The sequence below is a fragment of the Mesoplodon bidens genome, assembly GCF_964165515.1.
Source record: "Mesoplodon bidens genome assembly, chromosome: 3".
Classification (NCBI taxonomy): domain Eukaryota; kingdom Metazoa; phylum Chordata; class Mammalia; order Artiodactyla; family Ziphiidae; genus Mesoplodon; species Mesoplodon bidens.
Window position 1 is genome coordinate 152,385,808 of NC_138178.1, and position 17,906 is coordinate 152,403,713.

Sequence of the window (17,906 nt, forward strand, 5' to 3'; positions counted from 1 at the left end):
AAGGCTCGAACCCATGTCCCCTGCGTTGTCAGGTGGATTCTTAACCACTGTGCCATCAGGGAAGCCCAATGAGCCAATCCTGATACATTATTATTAACAAAAGTGCACAGTTGCCTTCAGAGCTTACTCTTTGTGTTGTCTGGTTCTATCAGTTTTGACAAATGCACAACGACAAATCTCCATCATCACATATCATGCAGGATAGTTTCACACCGTCACAGTTCCCTGCGCTCTCCTATTCCAAGGGAAGCATTGTCATCAGCGGTTGTAGAGGGGCTGGGGGTTTGGGTGGGCCAAGGAGGAGAGGGGACCAGTGAAATCAGAGGACACAGGGCAAGCACAGCGAGATGCAGCAAGGCTGCCCAGACCCTGGAGGGCACCTCCTGGATGTTGGACTCTCCTGACCACTTCTCACGAGACCCGGAGCTCATGCTTGCCCGGGCCAGGAGAGGAACGTGAGGAGGTAGGAGGCCACTCAGCTGTCGCCTCCACCCACTCCTCAACGCCAAGCTTTCAGAGGACTCTTTAGCTCTGCCTTAGATCTCAATACATACAGACATGCACGCATGCACATGCGCACACAGACATACACACCTACAAATACAAAACACCTGAGGACCCACGGAGCCCGGCAGGAGCTGCCGCTAGCGTCAAGCTTTGCCTGAATAGGTGCTTTGCCATGAGAGACAAAGTGCCGGGAACCTGGACTTCTTGCCCCAGGGGCATTTACCAGGCCATCCTGCAGCTCTGTGCAGATTCAAGAGCTCCAAGTGGAAAAAGAGGAGTTTGTGATGCCTCAGGCCGTAGCTGCGTCATGGAGCGATCAGATGCAGGCAGGAAACAGAGAAAGAACAGGACTGTTTGTTTGGAGGTTAGGCTAGAAGAGCTGTTGGTGTCAGAGCAGAGGCTCCAGGACTCTGAAGGGAGTGGGGTGGAATAGGGTCAGTATAGGGAGCCATGAAGGGTTGTGGAGGAGCGACCTGTCCCCAGCAGCGAGGTAGGACAGTCACCCAGGCAGACAGTGTGTTAGCAGGAGGAGAGACATGGGCTAGGAGATCACTGGAGTGGTGCTGGTGGCAGCCCCGAGGGCCACCACGGGTGCCACTGCGGAGGCTGAGTGGGCGATAGCAGGTCAGAGGCTTTGGCCCCAAACCACGCCCCCTCGGAGCCTGCTGGCTGTCTTTCACCCCACCTCCCGGCCTCTCCAAGGCTCCCTGACAGCAGAAAAAATTCATAGCCATTGATTTTGTAATTAACAGTTTATCAATGCCATCGATACAGACTCGCTGATAGATTGCAAAGGAATTAATCTTCCAATGTTATTTTATTTCATTTTTGGTCGAAGGCAGCTGCCAATTTTGGCCTCCTTGGGGAGCGTGGGGTGGTGGGGAGAGGAAACCGGCAGGAGGCAAGGAATCTGGATGGCCAGGTCCCAGCCTTACAGGGACTAGTGCATCTTGGCTGCACGCTCTGGAATCAGCCAAGAGTGTAGGAATGGAGCCACGCTTCATCCCCAGCTGGCAAAGGAAGAGTCCTCACCGCCTTGGTAACAAGGAGCAGAAAAATGTGGAGGAGTCTTAGGTATGGGGCCCTCCCTGCAAGAGCGCTCTCCCGCAGTCTGAGTTTTCACAGTAATGATAATAACAACATTTATTAGTGCCTGACGACGTGCTGGTTCATTTACCCCTCACCACTACCCTGTGAGGTAGGCAATCTCATTTGCTCCATTTCACAGACAGGAAACAATCTCAGAGAGCCTAAGTAACTTGGCCAAAGTCACACAGCATCTGAGACTCCAGAGTCTTATCCACCTCATTCTATTGCTATTCTCCTAAGAAAAAGAGACAGGACACTTGGAGGCATGGGCTGAGTATGGATCCAAAATGTCAGAGGGAATTACTGGGGTTAGCCAGTTGGTACAACTGTCCTTGGCAGTCTGGTATCTAAACCAACCCAGCATGCCCTGCTTTTTTTTTTTTTTTTTTTGCAGTATGCGGGCCTCTCACTGTTGTGGCCTCTTCTGCCGCGGAGCACAGGCTCTGGACGCGCAGGCCCAGCGGCCATGGCTCACGGGCCCAGCCACTCCACGGCAGATGGGATCCTCCAGGACCGGGGCACGAACCCGTGTCCCCTGCATCGGCAGGTGGACTCCCAACCACTGCGCCACCAGGGAAGCCCTGCCCTGCTCTTTTTGAAGACTTCAGGAAATTTGCCCAGTCTTCCTTGACAACCCACCCACCTTGACAACCCACCCAGAGCTTCAAGTTCCCTTGATTCACATGCGCCCTTACCCTCCCACCTTTGGCAGGCCCTGGGGGCTGCAGTTCAGGGTGGTGGCTCGATATCTTTAAGGCACCTCAGAAGAGGGCTGGTTATTTTCCCGAAGGCCATGAAGTCGGTTCTACTTTGCTTCTGCTCAGACCCAGCTGTCAGCAGGCACCTCCCTGCCCCTCTGGGATTTAGGTAAATTTCATTTGAAGTTCATGGCCTGAGTCCAAAGCCCTCCCCAGAACTCCCAAGAGCATCTTCCATCACTGTGCTCCATGTGTCCAGCCATGCTATCTTAGTCCCCCCATATCCCCCACCACAGGGCACCCAGACACAGAGCTCAGCCCCTTTATCTGTGTATGTATACTGTGACAGCTATTTTGTAAGGTTAGTGAATGCACTGAAGACTTGAGCTGGTGCCTAGTGGAAGCAGTAACAATAATAATCATGATGATGGGGCTTCCCTGGTGGCGCAGTGGCTGAGAGTCCGCCTGCCAATGCAGGGGACACGGGTTCGTGCCCCGGTCCGGGAAGATCCCACATGCTGCGGAGCGGCTAGGCCCGTGAGCCATGGCCGCTGAGCCTGCGCGTCCAGAACCTGTGCTCCGCAATGGGAGAGGCCACAACAGTGAGAGGCCTGTGTACCACAAAAAAAAAAAAAAAAAAAAAAAAATCATGATGATGATCCTCACGGTCATGACGGTTATGATGGTGGCGATGGCAATGATGATGAAGGTGATGATGGTGGTGATAAGATGATGGTGATGGTGTTAATGATGATGATGCTGGTGGTGGTGGTGGTGATGGTGATGATGATACCACTAGCTGGGCACTTATTTTGTGACAAGTACTGTTTTAAGCCCTTGATCTATATTAACTCACTTAACCTCTTGAGGTGTAGGTATGGCTATTATCTCTTTTCAAAAATTAGGACAATGAGGCACAGAGAAATTAAATAACTTGCCTAAAGTCACAGAGCTAGCAGGTGAGGGACGCAAGATTACAATTCCACCAGTTTGGGTCCAGAGTCCACCTGGCACCTCCAGGACGATGACAGGTCTGCTCGTGTTTCAGCCCTTCAGGGTCTCCACTGCCACCTCTTGGTGGGTCCTCCATGGATCCAGATCTCTCCTTGGCTGTGAACCACAGCTCTGTCATTGGCCTCTGTGACTTCAGACTGGCAACTTAACCTCTCTGAGCCTGGGTTTTTCTCTCTCTGTAAAGCGAGGATTTGGAAGGCTCCAAAGCAGAGATCAAGGACCCCGGCATGGCCCCCACGCCCAGGGCAGTGCTCTCTGGCCACGCCCGCTGATGCTCTGCCTTGTGTCCACAGATTCCATGTACATCGAGGATCTGGAGGCGGTCCAGAAGCTGCAGGACCTGCTGCATGAGGCGCTGCAGGACTACGAGCTGAGCCAGCGCCACGAGGAGCCACGGAGGACGGGCAAGTTGCTGCTGACGCTGCCCCTGCTTCGGCAGACAGCTGCCAAGGCCGTGCAGCACTTCTACAGCATCAAACTGCAAGGCAAGGTGCCCATGCACAAACTCTTCCTGGAGATGCTGGAGGCCAAGGTCTGATGGCCTGGCACAAGGACCGACTCCCACCCAAGGACAAACAAACCGACGGGGAGACCTCCACAGCCACCAGCCTCAACATTCAAGTCCTGTATCATGGCCGTGAGCAGTCCCAGAGGAAGGGGCTCCTGGCCTCCTGGCTGTGTGCAGAGCCCTGGGTGCTGTGGGGTAGGGAACGGGGATGGGAGGGCAGGGCGCGGGGCTCATCTGTAACTGGCTTTTTCTTTGGTATGTTTTTCCTCCGCCACGGGCAACGCTGAGGCCTGGGCCAGAGCTGACTCCCCTGAGGCTGGAGACCACCGAGGAAGTGCCCCCTCTCCCTGCCAAATCACTAACATAATACATTTCCTAACCCCATGCCCGACCCCCCGTCCTCTGTCCATGGCCTGGGTGGGCAGTGCTTAGCGCCCAGGACTCTGGCATACTCAAGTGGGGTACCTTCTGGAGGTTTCCCTCTCCCAGAGGGCAGTTACTTTCTTGCAGCAGTGCTGCCTACTCTGGGGTTCTGTGGGGCCCCTCAAGAGGCCCTACGCCTTCCATAGTCCAGACGGCTCCCTCCCTCCATCCTTCCTCTAAGCTCCCAGGCCTGGCTCACCATCAGGAGAGTAGCCGCCAGAACTCATGCGTTTCCCTGGTGACCCCACCGCTCGGTGCACCCCACCGCCTGCCTGTCACCGCAGCCCCAGGGCCTGTCCTCCCCCTCTCTCCCCCAGGAGTCCTGCTGCTACTTCCTGCCCTACCTCAGAGCTCACTCCCACAGTGGGTTCAGCCAGCCAAGACTTCAGGGCCCGTAGGTGGGAATGGTGCTGACTCAGAGAAGAGCAGGGTCCAGGCAACACTCCCTAGCGCTCCCCCTTCTTCTGGCTTCTCCCACTCCCCGGGGGCAGGTCCAGAGCAGGTAGGCCTTGGGAAGTGAGGGAGATGCAGGGGCCTGACCCCGTCTGAGGGCACCCTGGGCACTTGATCCTGGCAGCCCTGGGAGGACCGGGTCAGGATAGGGAGAGGCCCAAACCAATCTTTGCCGAGCACAGAAAGGCCCAGAAGCAGAGATGAGCAGGCGGGGGAACCCTGAAGACAGAGGCTCGGTGGAGGTCACCAGCCTGCCTGATCTTTCCTGGTATCCAGGGGCAGTGGATACCGAAGCCCCCTCGCCTGCATTCCAAGGGCTGGGTGAATCAGCGCCACAAGAGGGGCTGCTCCTGCCATCCTTGGCCTAAGGAGGTGTAGCGTAGCTCCCTGGGTGCACTTAGAAGACCAGCTTTCTGGCAGGACAACCACTCCGGCCTCCCATCAGTCCTCCAGGCTGCCGTGTAAGGTGACAACCACCCCAGTTCGCCCAGGACCGGTTCTGGCACTGAAAGTCCATTTCCCAGGAAACCCCTCAGTCCTGCCCAAATGGGGACAGTTGGTCACCCATTTCTGCGAGTGGCTATGAAAGTTTGTTCTCACCCACTTGTGGTAGGTCGGGGTCAGCCTTGAACATGCCATCCGGTGCTCACGGGGTTGGCTGAGGGCCGCTCAGAGGATCTCCCGAGGATGAAGGGATTTGAGCATTATGGAGAAGCTTCTTCCAATCAGCTGCCTTCTAAAGCAGGCATAAGAGCATCCCCACTGGGGCACATCCCTGGGGAATCCACACACATTCTAACCCGACCTCTCGTCACTTGGAGAGGCAGGCAGATGCCATCCACCTGTCGCTAGGACCAGGAGGCCAGGCACCCTCCTCCACAGCCTCTCAGCTTTCCAAGGGAAGCAGCTACTGCTGGCTCCACCTCTCCATCCCCAGACACCGCTCCTTCTGAGCCTTTGCTGGGCCGTGCTGAGGTCACCCCAGGCAGGAGGGTTGGCTAAATCCTAGCAGCTGCTCTCAGATACCTTCACATAGAAAATGTCAGGGGTTCCAAGAGACTTCACAGACCAGCAAAGTGTGCCCCCCCTCCCTTTTGCCTGTGGGGATGGCCACAGTCACTTGTCAGTGAGCATTGGAATGATCCGGGATGCTTCAGCCCTAGCTCTCTGTGCAATCACCAATCTGGGCGGACAGATGCACAGGTGCCTCTAAGGGACCAGGGGTAAAACCCAGGCCTAACTTAGCCACTGGGGGCCATGCCATGAAGTCTGGACTAGGGAGATGGCACGGTGCGAGAACTTGGGGTCTGCTCTGCGGGAGCCTCCCATAGCCCCCTCACTGTTCTGCGTGCTCGAGGAGGTGGGGCAGGAGTCGCACCTCATCACCCCGTTCTCTGTAGCGTCACTGCTCAAGCATGAGGACCCAAGCTGTGAGCTGCGGCAGGGACTTGTGTACAACTGGCCTTTGCAGTCCATCTTTTCTAGAAAAAGCATCTCTGGCTAACAGTGCAACAACTGGTTTGCGGTGGGTGGGTGTTCTGTACACAGGGCAGCTTTGCCTCGCCGGATCACATACATCTGCAAGTGTCCCGGCATCAGAGCCCCTTTAAAGCAAAGAGGAGGCAGTGGTCCTGATGGCTTGGTGCTAATGAGATGGATCCTGCTGCTGCTGCTGCTTTTACACTTAAAAAACGTCAATGGCAACAGGAAATGTATCAGTAATGATGAGAATTCTGTCCAATGGGAAAGGCCCTGGTGTGTACTTGATGGATCCATTGGCATTCAGAGAAAAAGTTTAGGAGCCAACTTCTTAGTTGGAAGTCTAGCCAGCTTTGGGACCTCCCTGGGAAGAGGGGGGGCCCTGACTTAGTGGAAGACAGTGGAGCAAGGAGAGTTTAGGACACCCCATCCCCCCAAACAGAGCAAAACTGAAGTTTACCTGCAAATCCGCTGTTCCTGGAAAACCTGTAAAGAGGAAATAGCCCTTCTCAGTTGTACTCTCATGATACAGGTCATTGAAATGAACCAAGAAATAAAATGAAAAAAATCCAACCATGGAGAAGGTGGTATTGGCTGGGTTTTGTTTGGTCCCCATGTCCCCACCCTTTCTAAAGATTCTAGACTGGTTTTGTCTCATGTGAACCTTGACAGTGGCTCCCAGTTTGGGCATAGAGGAAACTTCAGTGATTTCCCAGGGCACAATTTAAGAACTGAGTAAGAAGACCAGAGTAGGATGTTGGGTGGGAGGCCATGGCAGGGCCTTAGAGGAGCCAGAATCTGCACCCACCCCTGTGTCAGGGGCCTCCCTTCCCTCCAGACTCTCCCCTCCGCCTGCGCAGTTGGTGAAGGTGGAGGGGGGTTGTGGCGAGGGGAGGTAGTGACAAACTTGTGACCAGAAGACAGAGGGGCCCATGCCCACGGAAGAGCACCAAAGAAAAGCACTATGTGGAGATTGTTTTATTTTCTAATAATGATAATATGGCTGGAATGGCTTCTTAAGATGTATATATTTTTTAAAATGGCGGTCCCTCATTGCATCACCCACCTGTACGTACTTCCACCTCTGTATGTGTTCTCCCAAACACCCTAGGATGCTTCCATCCGGGTCCCATGTATCTGGAATCTAATAAATAAGGAACGGCCTATCGGAGAGTTTCTTCACACATTATCTTTGCTGGCTGGCTGTCCCCTGGACAGCACTGCCCTCAGGTCTCAGGCTGATGCTAGAAGAGACCGTCAGGAGAACCAGCTCAGCCTCAGAGTCCTCTGGGGATTCAAGTGAGCATTAAAATGTGTATTCAGCAGCAAAACTCAGGAACGTAACTTGAGCAGTGTGATACAGGTCTGAGAACCACTTCTACTTCTTTTCAGACTTTTAGTATTAATGGTGAGGCCCTTTATTATTTTCATTAATGTCAGAGAAATGGAGTATCAGGTATATGTGAACCAAAAACATTTCATTGCCTTAGGATTTTGAAATGCATCTGTGTATGCATGCACATGACGCAGGCAGTGCAGAAAGCCCACGTGTCGTACCAGGACACACTAAGGACCTGTGAGAGGCAGAAGGGAGGGCCTGAAAGAAATCGAGAGGACTATATCAGGATCTTTTTTGTTGCAAGTTAAAGACACCACAGCTTATAAGGCTTACTGGGCTTATTGCCTTGGACATATGTGAAGTCTAAAAGTGGATCAGACTTCAGGCAGGGTTTGATCCGGAGGTTCACAAAATCAGTAGGGCTCTGGCTCTACATTTGTGATTCTCTCAGTTCTGCCCTCTTCTGTCTGTATGCTTTGTCCTCAAACTAGCCTCTTTCATAGTAGCAAGAAGGCTGCCAGATTTTTATTTAGCATCATGGGGAGACAGAAAAAAATCTCTTCCTACAACCATGGAAAATATCTGAGAGCTTCATTCTAAATCCCAATGGCTTTTGTGCCTATCCCTTAATGGACCACTGTGACCACCTGGGGGTGGGACCAGTCCCACACATCAGTCTAGCTGCTACACAAAAAGGGTTAGGTTGAAAGTCTAGGAGGTGACCAACCAATCATGATGCCCACAGAACTCACACACCTAGACAACTCAAGGTCTGGTCAACTTTCAGTGGGCTCTTTGTAAGTTTACTGAAGCTCTTGGAAGAGAAGATCCACATGGCAGTCTTTGAACTCAATGCCTAGCAAGTCTTGTGCATTTAATACATAAACTGTGGGAATGAAGGTACATGGTCTGTGGATTATTTTAGGTAAATTCCCAATTCACCTACATCTGGTGCATGTGTACATGTGTGTACACAAACACACAGCTGGTATTCATGCTACTACCTTAAGAAAAAATAATCAGGAAAGAGTCAACCAGAGCATCACATAATGCAATCAAAATAGAAAATTTTATTGGACTATCTGTTTTAGGATTTTCTGTACTACGTCTTCGATTTGTCTAGATAATTGTGATCAGACTAGCTAATAGCTCATTTTTTCAAAGACTTAACCCTCATCCATTTCTTTATCTCTCTTCATTCATTCTCCAAATATTCCCCCCTTCATGTTAGCAAAAGAATTGAAGCTTCAAAGAAAGGGGAAAAAACACAACTGAGGGTCATGCATTCATTCAACAAATATTTACTGAGGGTCTGCCCTGTGCCAGGCACTGTTGGGCAGAGAGACTATATCAGTAAAGAGAACAGGCACAGTCTCTATCTTCATGGAGCACACAGTCTAGTGGGAGAAAGAGACAACACAATAAATAACCAGATTATATAGTTTGTTACTATGTGATAAGTTCCATGAGGGGAAAAAAGCAGGATACGGGGAATCAAGAATGGGGGGTTGGGATATAATTTTAAAAGGAGGGACTTCCCTGGTGGTCTAGTGGTTAAGACTCCATGCTCCCAATGCCGGGGGCCCGGGTTCAATCCCTGGTCAGGGAACTAGATCCAGCATGCTGCAACTAAAGATTCCACATGCCACAGCTAAGACCCGGCGCAGCCAAATAAATTAATTAATTAAAAAAACAATTTTTTAAAGGAGTGGTCAGAGCAGCCTCAATGAGAATGTTTCATTGAACAGCCAGTTGAAAAAGTCAGGGTCGTGTGAGTGTCTGGAGAAAAAATTCTCCAAGTAGAGGGATCAGCCCATACAAAGTCCCTGAGGTAGGAGTATGCCTGGTGCGTTCAGTGACCATCCAGGGAACAAGTATGGCTGAAGTGGAATTGGTACCGCCAGAGGGAGTGGGCAAATCACAAGGGGGCTTGAGGCCACAGTAAGTGTGGCTTTCACTTTAAGTGGAAGATTTTGAATAAAGGAGTCCTATGATCTCATGTCTCAATGGGAGCCTTTGGCTGATGTGTTAATAATAACAGGCCATTGAAGGACAAGGATGGAAGCAGGAAGACCAATTAGGAGACCACAGGTAAGGTGACAGTGGGTTAGACCGGGGTCAGGAAAGAGCAGGGGTTAAGAAGTGCTTGAGTCCTGGATCAGTTTCGAAACCGCCAGGATCTGCTGATAGATTGGATGTGGAATGTGAGGGGGAAAAGGAGACATATGGGATTTCAAAGATTTTGGCCCCAACAACTAGTCTAGGGTTGTCATCCACTGAGGTGGGAAGACTCAGAGAAGGCAGCTCTGGGAGCCAGAGGTGGGGAATCAACTGTGTTACGTTTGAGAAGCTATTGAAAGTCCAGAAGAGACACCAAGAAGACAGCAGGTGTGGGGCCTGCTAACTGGGGAACAGGGAATGAGAGAGCATCCCTAGAGAGCGGATGTTAGCACTGACCATCTTCAGCGGCTGTGAATTCCTTCTCACATCCAGCCAACAGCAGCCATTGCTCTCTAAGGCAGTAAAGTAGAATTCATCTTAGAAACACAGATTTTGGGAACAGAAGGGGCTTAGCAACTACCGTTTTATATCCCTATTTGACAGCTGTGAGAAATTAGCCTAAACTCTAACCTCACCCTTGATTCTCAAAAACAGTGCGGGGTACTGGACTGAGGCATGAACAGCTGCTTGACTTGATTTGACCAGAAGTTCTCAAATGGGGACGACTTTGTCCCCAGGGGTACACTGGCAACTTCTGGAGACATCTTTGGCTGTCCCATCGGGGGCGCTACTGGCATCTAGTGGGTGGAGGCCAGGCCCCGCAACAAAGGATAATCTGACCTCAAATGTCAACAGCGCTGAGGTTGAAAAACCCTGATTTACACACATTAGGGCATTATCAAGGAAACCCCCCACGCTGGGTTCCAGGGAAGAGAATTTGGGGGTGTCAACTCACCTTACCAAGCTCCTCCCACCACTAGATGCCACCTCTGCCTCACCTGGTCTTGCTCTGACCCCGACACATCTGTCGGGGGCAGACGTCCCACGCTCTACGTGAACGATTCCTACTTAGACTCAACCTAGCGGTGCGAGGAGAGAGGGGTCTGGTCCTGCAGTCTCTGCAGTCAGGCCGATCTGGTTTCCTTTTACATGTAAACTTTTGGTTTGGGGAAGCAAGATCGCACCTGTGGCTTCCTGTCTGGAAAAAGTGGAGAGTCTTGCTGGCAAACCCTGTGCTCCCTGTTTAAGGTGCTGAGAATGAAGGTGCCTCCACCTCCTCCTCCTCCTCCTCTTGGCCTCAAGTGGCCCTCCCATGACTGTCCCTACATGTTCAGCTCCATCTGTGAGTTTTTTCTGATCATTTCCCTCGCTGGCCTGGGATGGGCAGGGAACCTGGGGCTTAAACTTAGCCTCTCAAAATCCCGTGTCTGATGGTCAGATGCTAAGGCTTCTTCTCTACAGGAGACCTTTATTTCCAAGTTACTTTTCCCAGGAGGTTGGTCTCACTTCTGCAGTCATCCCCCCGTTCTCAGACCAAAGGCCCAGCCCATCTGTGCAAAGATCCCACTGGCAGCTGTTTCAAGTCAAAGCGAGGGCACTGTGGCTCTCAGTTGGGTACTGAAGAGTCTCCCCACCTCCCCTGCAGAGAAGAAGGACCACCAGAGCCTCCCGTCACTTCCTCCCACACACGCACATGACAAGCCCTACAGTCAAGCTTGGAGCAAGGCTGGGACGGGGGCTGGCATAAAGGAGAGAAGACTCCGGAGCAACCCATGGGCCACACGGACTGCACTAGACCCCATTCTCAAGGCCCCTCATTAAATACATGTTCCAGGTAAAGCCCCAATACCACATTCAATGCCCAGCTGGTCCCTTCCAAAGAAACAACAGTCCAGCAACCACAAAATAACTAAAAGTGACTGTAGTCTTACCCTTAGCGTACCCTTAACACCACCAGTGGGATGTTAAATGATCAATGTACAGCAAAGCTTCATCAGGAACCTCTTTTTTCATCTCTCTCTCTCCCAGGCAGCGCCTGCTCCTGGAAATCTCTCTTGTGCATCTCCATACTGTCCCAGCTCCCCCTAACTCAGTCTTCTGGGCGCCCCTTCTCAGCTGTCCCATCCCTGATTCAGCTCTTGGCTACCTAGATCAGCTCAGCCTCTCCAGCTTCTTTCCACTTTTCTGCACAAGCTAAAGAGGAGTTAGAAGCTGATCCAGGAAGCAAAATCTCTTCTTGAGCAGAGGGTGTGGGGTGGGGGCAGTGGAAGAAGACTGAAAACCTCACCACCTCATATATTTTATTTTGCCTCTGATGCAAATTCACTTCGCCCCCAAAGGAACAGATGGTACCTGGAATCCCAGAGAGCTGCCCCTTACCTGCCCCGAGGCTCTGCCATGCAGACTGTGGTCCCACAGAACCAGGACGTGCCCAACCAGGAACCCACCTCCAGGCTCAAAGGCTGGCAGCTGTTTTAGGGAAACACCCAGAGAGGCAAACCTTTTCTGGTCCAGGATGTGCTGCCTCTTCTCAGTAAGCCCTCTTTTTCCTTGCCTGCTCTCTTTACTCATTCATTCATCACCTGGCACGGGGCTAGATCTGGGGGTATGGTGAGGACTCCTGATTTAGCAGAGAAGATAGACGGCGAACTAGCGGTTTATGAGGACATCTTATCCGGGAGACTTTCAGCAACATATGGGCATGTGTAACAGGGCAACCAACCTGGTCTTTGGGGGAGTGGGGTTTGTGCAAGGGACCATCCTTTGGGAGCAGGTGGAGGCTGAGACCTACAGGAGAGGAGGAAGCCAGGTGAGCCTTGGGGAGAGAATTTCCAGAATAGAGAGAGGAGAGACACACACACACAGAGGATGATGTGCCCCAGGCTTGCTCAAGAAACTGGAAGAATGGGCTTCCCTGGTGGCGCAGTGGTTGAGAGTCCGCCTGCCGATGCAGGGGACACGGGTTCGTGCCCCAGTCGGGGAGGATCCCACATGCCGCGGAGCGGCTGGGCCCGTGAGCCATGGCCGCTGAGCCTGTGCGTCCGGAGCCTGTGCTCCGCAATGGGAGAGGCCACAACAGTGAGAGGCCCGCGTACCGCAAAAAAAAAAAAAAAAGAAAGAAACTGGAAGAAGACCATCTGATTGGTTGGTCGGTGGCAAAGGGGTGGAAGAGGAGAGAAGGCTGGAAATCAGAGGGGCCGGACTGCACAGGGATTGGTCAGCCTTGTTGAGGACATTGCTCTCTATCCCAGAACAAATGGGAAAGCCTGGCAGAGTTTTAAACAGGGAAGGGACATAGTCAGATCCGTCTCTCCCACCTAGAGATAGTGGGTCAAGCTTTTTGTCCTCCACGGACTGGCTATGGTCATGAGCACAAGTTTTGGGTTCAGACTGGCCTAGGCTCAGAAGTCCCTGCTCTGCCCTCACTGGCAGTGTGGCCAAGGCCAGGCACCTCCCTTTCCATCTGCACAATGGAGCTTTCCATACCCTGTAAAGATGCTAACAAGTTACATATTCGTGGGACCCCAGCTACATCCCAGACACTTTACACGTGTTATCCCATTCGTTCCTCATGATGAGTGTTTGACACGAATGCTGCTGTCTTCATGTGATGGGTGACTAAAGCTCAGAAAGGTTAACCAACTTGCATAAGGTCACAGAGCTCACATTTGAATCCAGATCTGTATGAATTCAATTAAAGTATCTTCTCTTCACCACCACACCATATTTCAGACTAATTATTTAAGGGCCAGGCACATAGTAGGCACTCAGCAAGTGTCCGTTCCTTTCTCAGATCTCCTCCCACAGCAGGGGGCCACATGGCCTCACAGGAGCCACCCCAAGCCACAGGTGTCTGCTCCCACCCCTGCCAGGGCCAGCTTGCTGCCCATCCAGGTCAGCTCACCAATATTTCCAGCTGGATAGGGAGCCTTCTTCTGTGCCACGTAGCTCATGTGCACGATCGCAAAGGAGCCTCTGGATGGGGTCTTGCTGTGCCAGTTAAGTGACTTTACCCAAAGTCATGCCCCTTGTAGGTAGCTGGGGTGACGCCGCTGGCCTTCAGACCACATTACTGGGGACAACATTCCAGGAACTCTATACCTTATTCTTTCCCACTTGTCTTTGAAAAATGTCAGCCTTGCCTCTTGGGCCAATAGTGTGATGACATTTCTGTCGTCATCCTAAAGGTCCCTGGATGGAAGGCATAGACTCATTAAGAGGGAAAGCCTCCGTTATACGCTATCAGAGGTCAGAGCTTAGATAGAAGGGACCCTCTGTCCCCAAACAAAACACGGAGGATCATAGGATACCCTGGGAGGTGGAGGTAGACAGGGATGCCTGGGGCAGGTATTTTGTGTCCCTCAAACCATGTCTGGTAGGTGGTTGGTTCTGCCTAAGGTCACTTTCTTAGCCACAGGTCTCCTGCAGAGTGGACATGGGGAGGGGGTACAGGTGTCCAGCACAGAGGAGGGGATGGGCGATCCCTGCCTGGTCCTGGCCAGGTCCTGCGTCCTCTTCATCCTACAGCACATGTAAGCCCCTGCTCCGCACTGGGATCACTACCATGAGGGTGGGGTGGGTGTGGGGAGTGAGCAGGAGGCCAGTAGAGGAGAGGGACCTGAGACAGATGTGAAAAGCTGGCCAACAGAAAAAGAGAGAGAGAGAATTTGACTCAGAGGCAACGTGCCTGGAAGGAGACAAAGCTCCCCCAGCTTCCTCTGGAAATTGCTTTGTTTAAAATGCAAAGTGCAGATGTGTTTAGATGACATCTTAGCATCCATCACCCTATGCAAATACAGACCCTGGGGAAGAGGAGCCCCTGTAAGTCACTCGGATCCCCTAATCGAGTGCGTGTGGTGACGGCAGCCTGCGGGAGCAGCACAAGGGTGGGTGACAGCTCGCCACCCAGGAGAGGGGCTGGATAAGGGGGTGGGGGGAGGGAGCCCAGCCCTGGGCATGGGGTCAGGGTGTCGGTGGATCCCCAGCAGTAGGGATGAACTTCGCCACCTGCGCACACCGCCCACCGCCCCCCCACCCAGGCTAGCTGCTCTTGGATGGGGATGCGGGGCGTGGGATGCTGCTGCAGGTGATAGAAGGACAGAGCTCTAAACAAGGAGCTGACAGGCTCAGGGACAGTGAATTAAATCCTTATGGGTGAGCAGGGAGGATGCCCCTTGCCTCAACACTCTGCCCCGGGAAAACTGGGGAAATCGAAGACCTGGTTAGGGGTGGGGTGGGGCTCTTAAACTCAAGCCCACCATCTGATACCTCAGCCAATCACCATACCTGGTCTTCATCATGGTGTTCCAGACTCGGCTTGTATAACTTCAGTGACAAAAACTTAGCCTGGTAGGATTACCAGGTAAAATCCTAGATGCTCAGTTAAATTTGAATTTCAGATAAACAAGGAATAATTTTCTAGTATAATCGTGCCCAAAATATTGCATGAGATTTTTGTCGTTTACCTGAAATTCAAATGTGACTCGGTGTCCTGTATTTTTACTTGTTAAATCTGGCAACCCTACAGCCTGGACGATCCATTCCCTTTCTGCACATATCTAATCACTAAGTCATGGGTTGAGCCCACCTCTGCCTACTTGTTACTTCTACGCATCCCAGCCCATCCCGGTTCTGCCTTCCAGGCCACATGCAACAACTTTACTTCCTTCCCTTTATCTTTCACAGGTTCCCCCCCACTTCCCCCCACCCATAAATGTCCTGCATTCCCAACCCCATCTTAGCCTCTGCCCGTGGTCCTCAACCCTGGGGAAAACCACTCAGCTTTGCTGTGAGCTCCACTCCAAACACACTGTCTTCAATATTCATTCCTCTACTCAACAACTGTTTGTTGAGTTCATGCTACGGGTCTGACACATGGGTAGACACAGGATCCAGTAGTAAAAAAGACAATTGTGGTCTCTGCTTCACTGGGGCTTCCATGCTACTTGGGTTAGACAGATTTTTTAAAAAAGAAGCAGCAGCAGCTAATAAAGTAATAATAAGTGTGAAGGATAGAAAGGAATAAGGAAGCTGAGATGGAGAATTATGGGATGGGGAGGAAAGCTACTTTAGGTGGGATTATTGGGGAGGGTCACTCTGAAGAGATGACATTAAAGCCAAGCTCTGAAAGATGAGACAATGTTAACTGTGCAGAGTGAGTGGAAGTATGTTCTAAATAGTGAAAACAGCATGTGCAAAGGCCCTGGGGTGAGACTGAATCTCAGCAGTGGGGCTTAATGTTAGCCAACTCTTTCATTGTCCAGAATTTTTATTTTATATTTATATTTATATTTTTATCTTCAGTGGATATTCTGACTTCCAGTATTCTTAAGATCCCAAGCCAATCTCATCCTTTAGCAGGTGATCCCACCTCCTGATTCACTAAGAAGATGGAGGCAACACACTTCCTTTCATCACCAAGTTTCCTCCCATGGTCACACACCAATTTCTTCCTTTCCTTTGTTCTTGAAATTTGTTCTGACTTCCCTCCATAACCAGCCCTCCCCCCAGCCCCTCGGGGGCCTTTGCTTCATCAATTATTTCCTCTGTCTTGTACTTTCAACCTTGCCCATTCCACTGGCTCCTCCTCTTTCACCTTCAAACTAGCTCAAACTTGATAGCTCCTCTTCCAGCTGTGACTTTCATCTCTTTTTTTGTGTTCTTAGCTGTTCCGTTCTGAAGATATTGATGTCTTCGTTGCTTCCCTCCTGATTCACTCTTCACGCATGCCTTCTCTCTTCTGCCATCTTCCACCCAATGGCCTCTGCTCTTTGAAAGGCAGTCAGTACCGCCTTTCCCAGACGTTCTAAACATGTGGTTCTTCTCCCTCACCCTCTGCACAGGTCTGGGTTCTGCTGCCTGGGACATCATGTTATTTCCTTGCTTGAACGCAAGGTCCTTGAAGTCAGGGATGTGTCTTATGTTTTACCACCCAAAGCCCCAAGCACATTACTCTGCCCAGAGGAATTGCTCAGTACATATTTATGCGTTGAATTCAATTGGGGTGTCTCTTGGGACACTTCTGGGAACAAATGTGAGAGAATTTCCTCTGGGGTAAACGTGAGGGGGCTCCCCTCAGTGGCAGCATGAGGAGGTTGGATTGGAGATGGGGGTGGGGAGAGAGAGGGGTGGAAGGGGGAACAGGCAGAGGGTGCCACCTCCTATGATAAACGACAGCAGCACTGGGAGCAAAACCAAACATCGTTCATGCTGTCAGAGTAACGAAGCCAACACATTCCAAGACGCGGGCACCTGGCAGTGCCTTGCTTTCGGAAGAGGCACAGACTCTCAGCCCCCTTCTGCTCATCCTCCTTGGGGTGTCTTCTGAAACTGGGGGGAGATGTGTATCCTGGGGTTGGTGAGAGAGAAGGAAGTCAACCTGAGCCAGCTGTCCTCTTCAATATCCCCTTCGTAGGCAGTAGTGGTCTCATGTGACCCTACTGGTCCTTTCCTTGCCTGGGGTCAACCAGATGGTGTTGGCTTCCATGCATGTTGCGGGGCATTTGTCCCACCCTCTTTTATGGAGCACTAAAATGTTAAAGTAAAGATGCTCCAAGAATAAGCAAACTGAAACACACCTGCTGGGGGTGATGAGAAGATCCCAGAGACTTAACTGTTGCGTATTCTCTTCCTTTGTCCACAGTAGGGTGTGAAGTGGAAGGAGCCGTGCTCTGAGAGTCAGGAAACCTGCCTGGATTCGGGGTCTGGCTTTGCCATGGAAAAGTTATTTCACCTCTCTGAGTCTTGATTTCCGAATCCCTAACTTGTTGGGTTGAGTAAATGAACCCCAAGTTACCTTCCTATTTTCTTATTCTGTTATTCCTTGTGCAACTCAGCAATGGGCATCTGTGGTTTTCTCAACCCATTTCTGTCTTTATGATAACAGCACCCCACTTCACCATTCCCTTTCCACATAGTCCTGGCCAGGCTGTCAACCATACTGCCCTCCCCAACAAGGGAGGGAGCCAGGATCCAAGCTCGGCCAATCAGACTCTGGGACAGGGTCACGTGTCAGCAGCCCCCCAAGGGACCTGCTGTGGGTCCAGCTACCCAGCTGCCCAGGTTCCTGCCCCGCCTGAGGTCAGATTGTCCATCTCCTCAGTTCTGCAAACTCTCCAGTGTTGCTCCAATAAAATCCCTTTTTCTCCAGGGTCAATATCTGGTGCTTATAATCAGTGACCTTGATGATAAATTGTTAGAATCCTGAATCCAGGATCAGAAAGTGACTGGAGGTGGCACAGATTGAATTGTCAATAAAGCTGCCTCTCGGCTGGGGAGACTCTTAATAGAGAAACAGGGAGTAATCTTGCTAAGCTTTACTGTCTGCTCCTGAGAGAAAAGGGTGCCTATTCAGCAACTGGGGATCCCTTGCAGAATTCTGAGAAAACGCTGAGGC

The 17,906-nt window shown here is 51.5% G+C and overlaps 1 protein-coding gene across 3 annotated transcripts in view; it reads left to right on the top strand.

The window, feature by feature from the left end:
- The window catches only part of ESRRB (estrogen related receptor beta), a gene marked incomplete at its 3' end in the record, with an annotated part of 107,409 nt that extends 103,563 nt beyond the window's left edge, over positions 1-3,846 (top strand). For all 3 annotated transcript variants that reach the window (XM_081227169.1, XM_081227167.1, XM_081227168.1), the window contains one exon: positions 3,602-3,846. In XM_081227169.1, coding sequence (XP_081083295.1) covers positions 3,602-3,846 — 245 coding nt within the window. The remainder of the gene's footprint in view (positions 1-3,601) is intronic.
- Between the last annotated feature and the right edge of the window lie 14,060 nt (positions 3,847-17,906).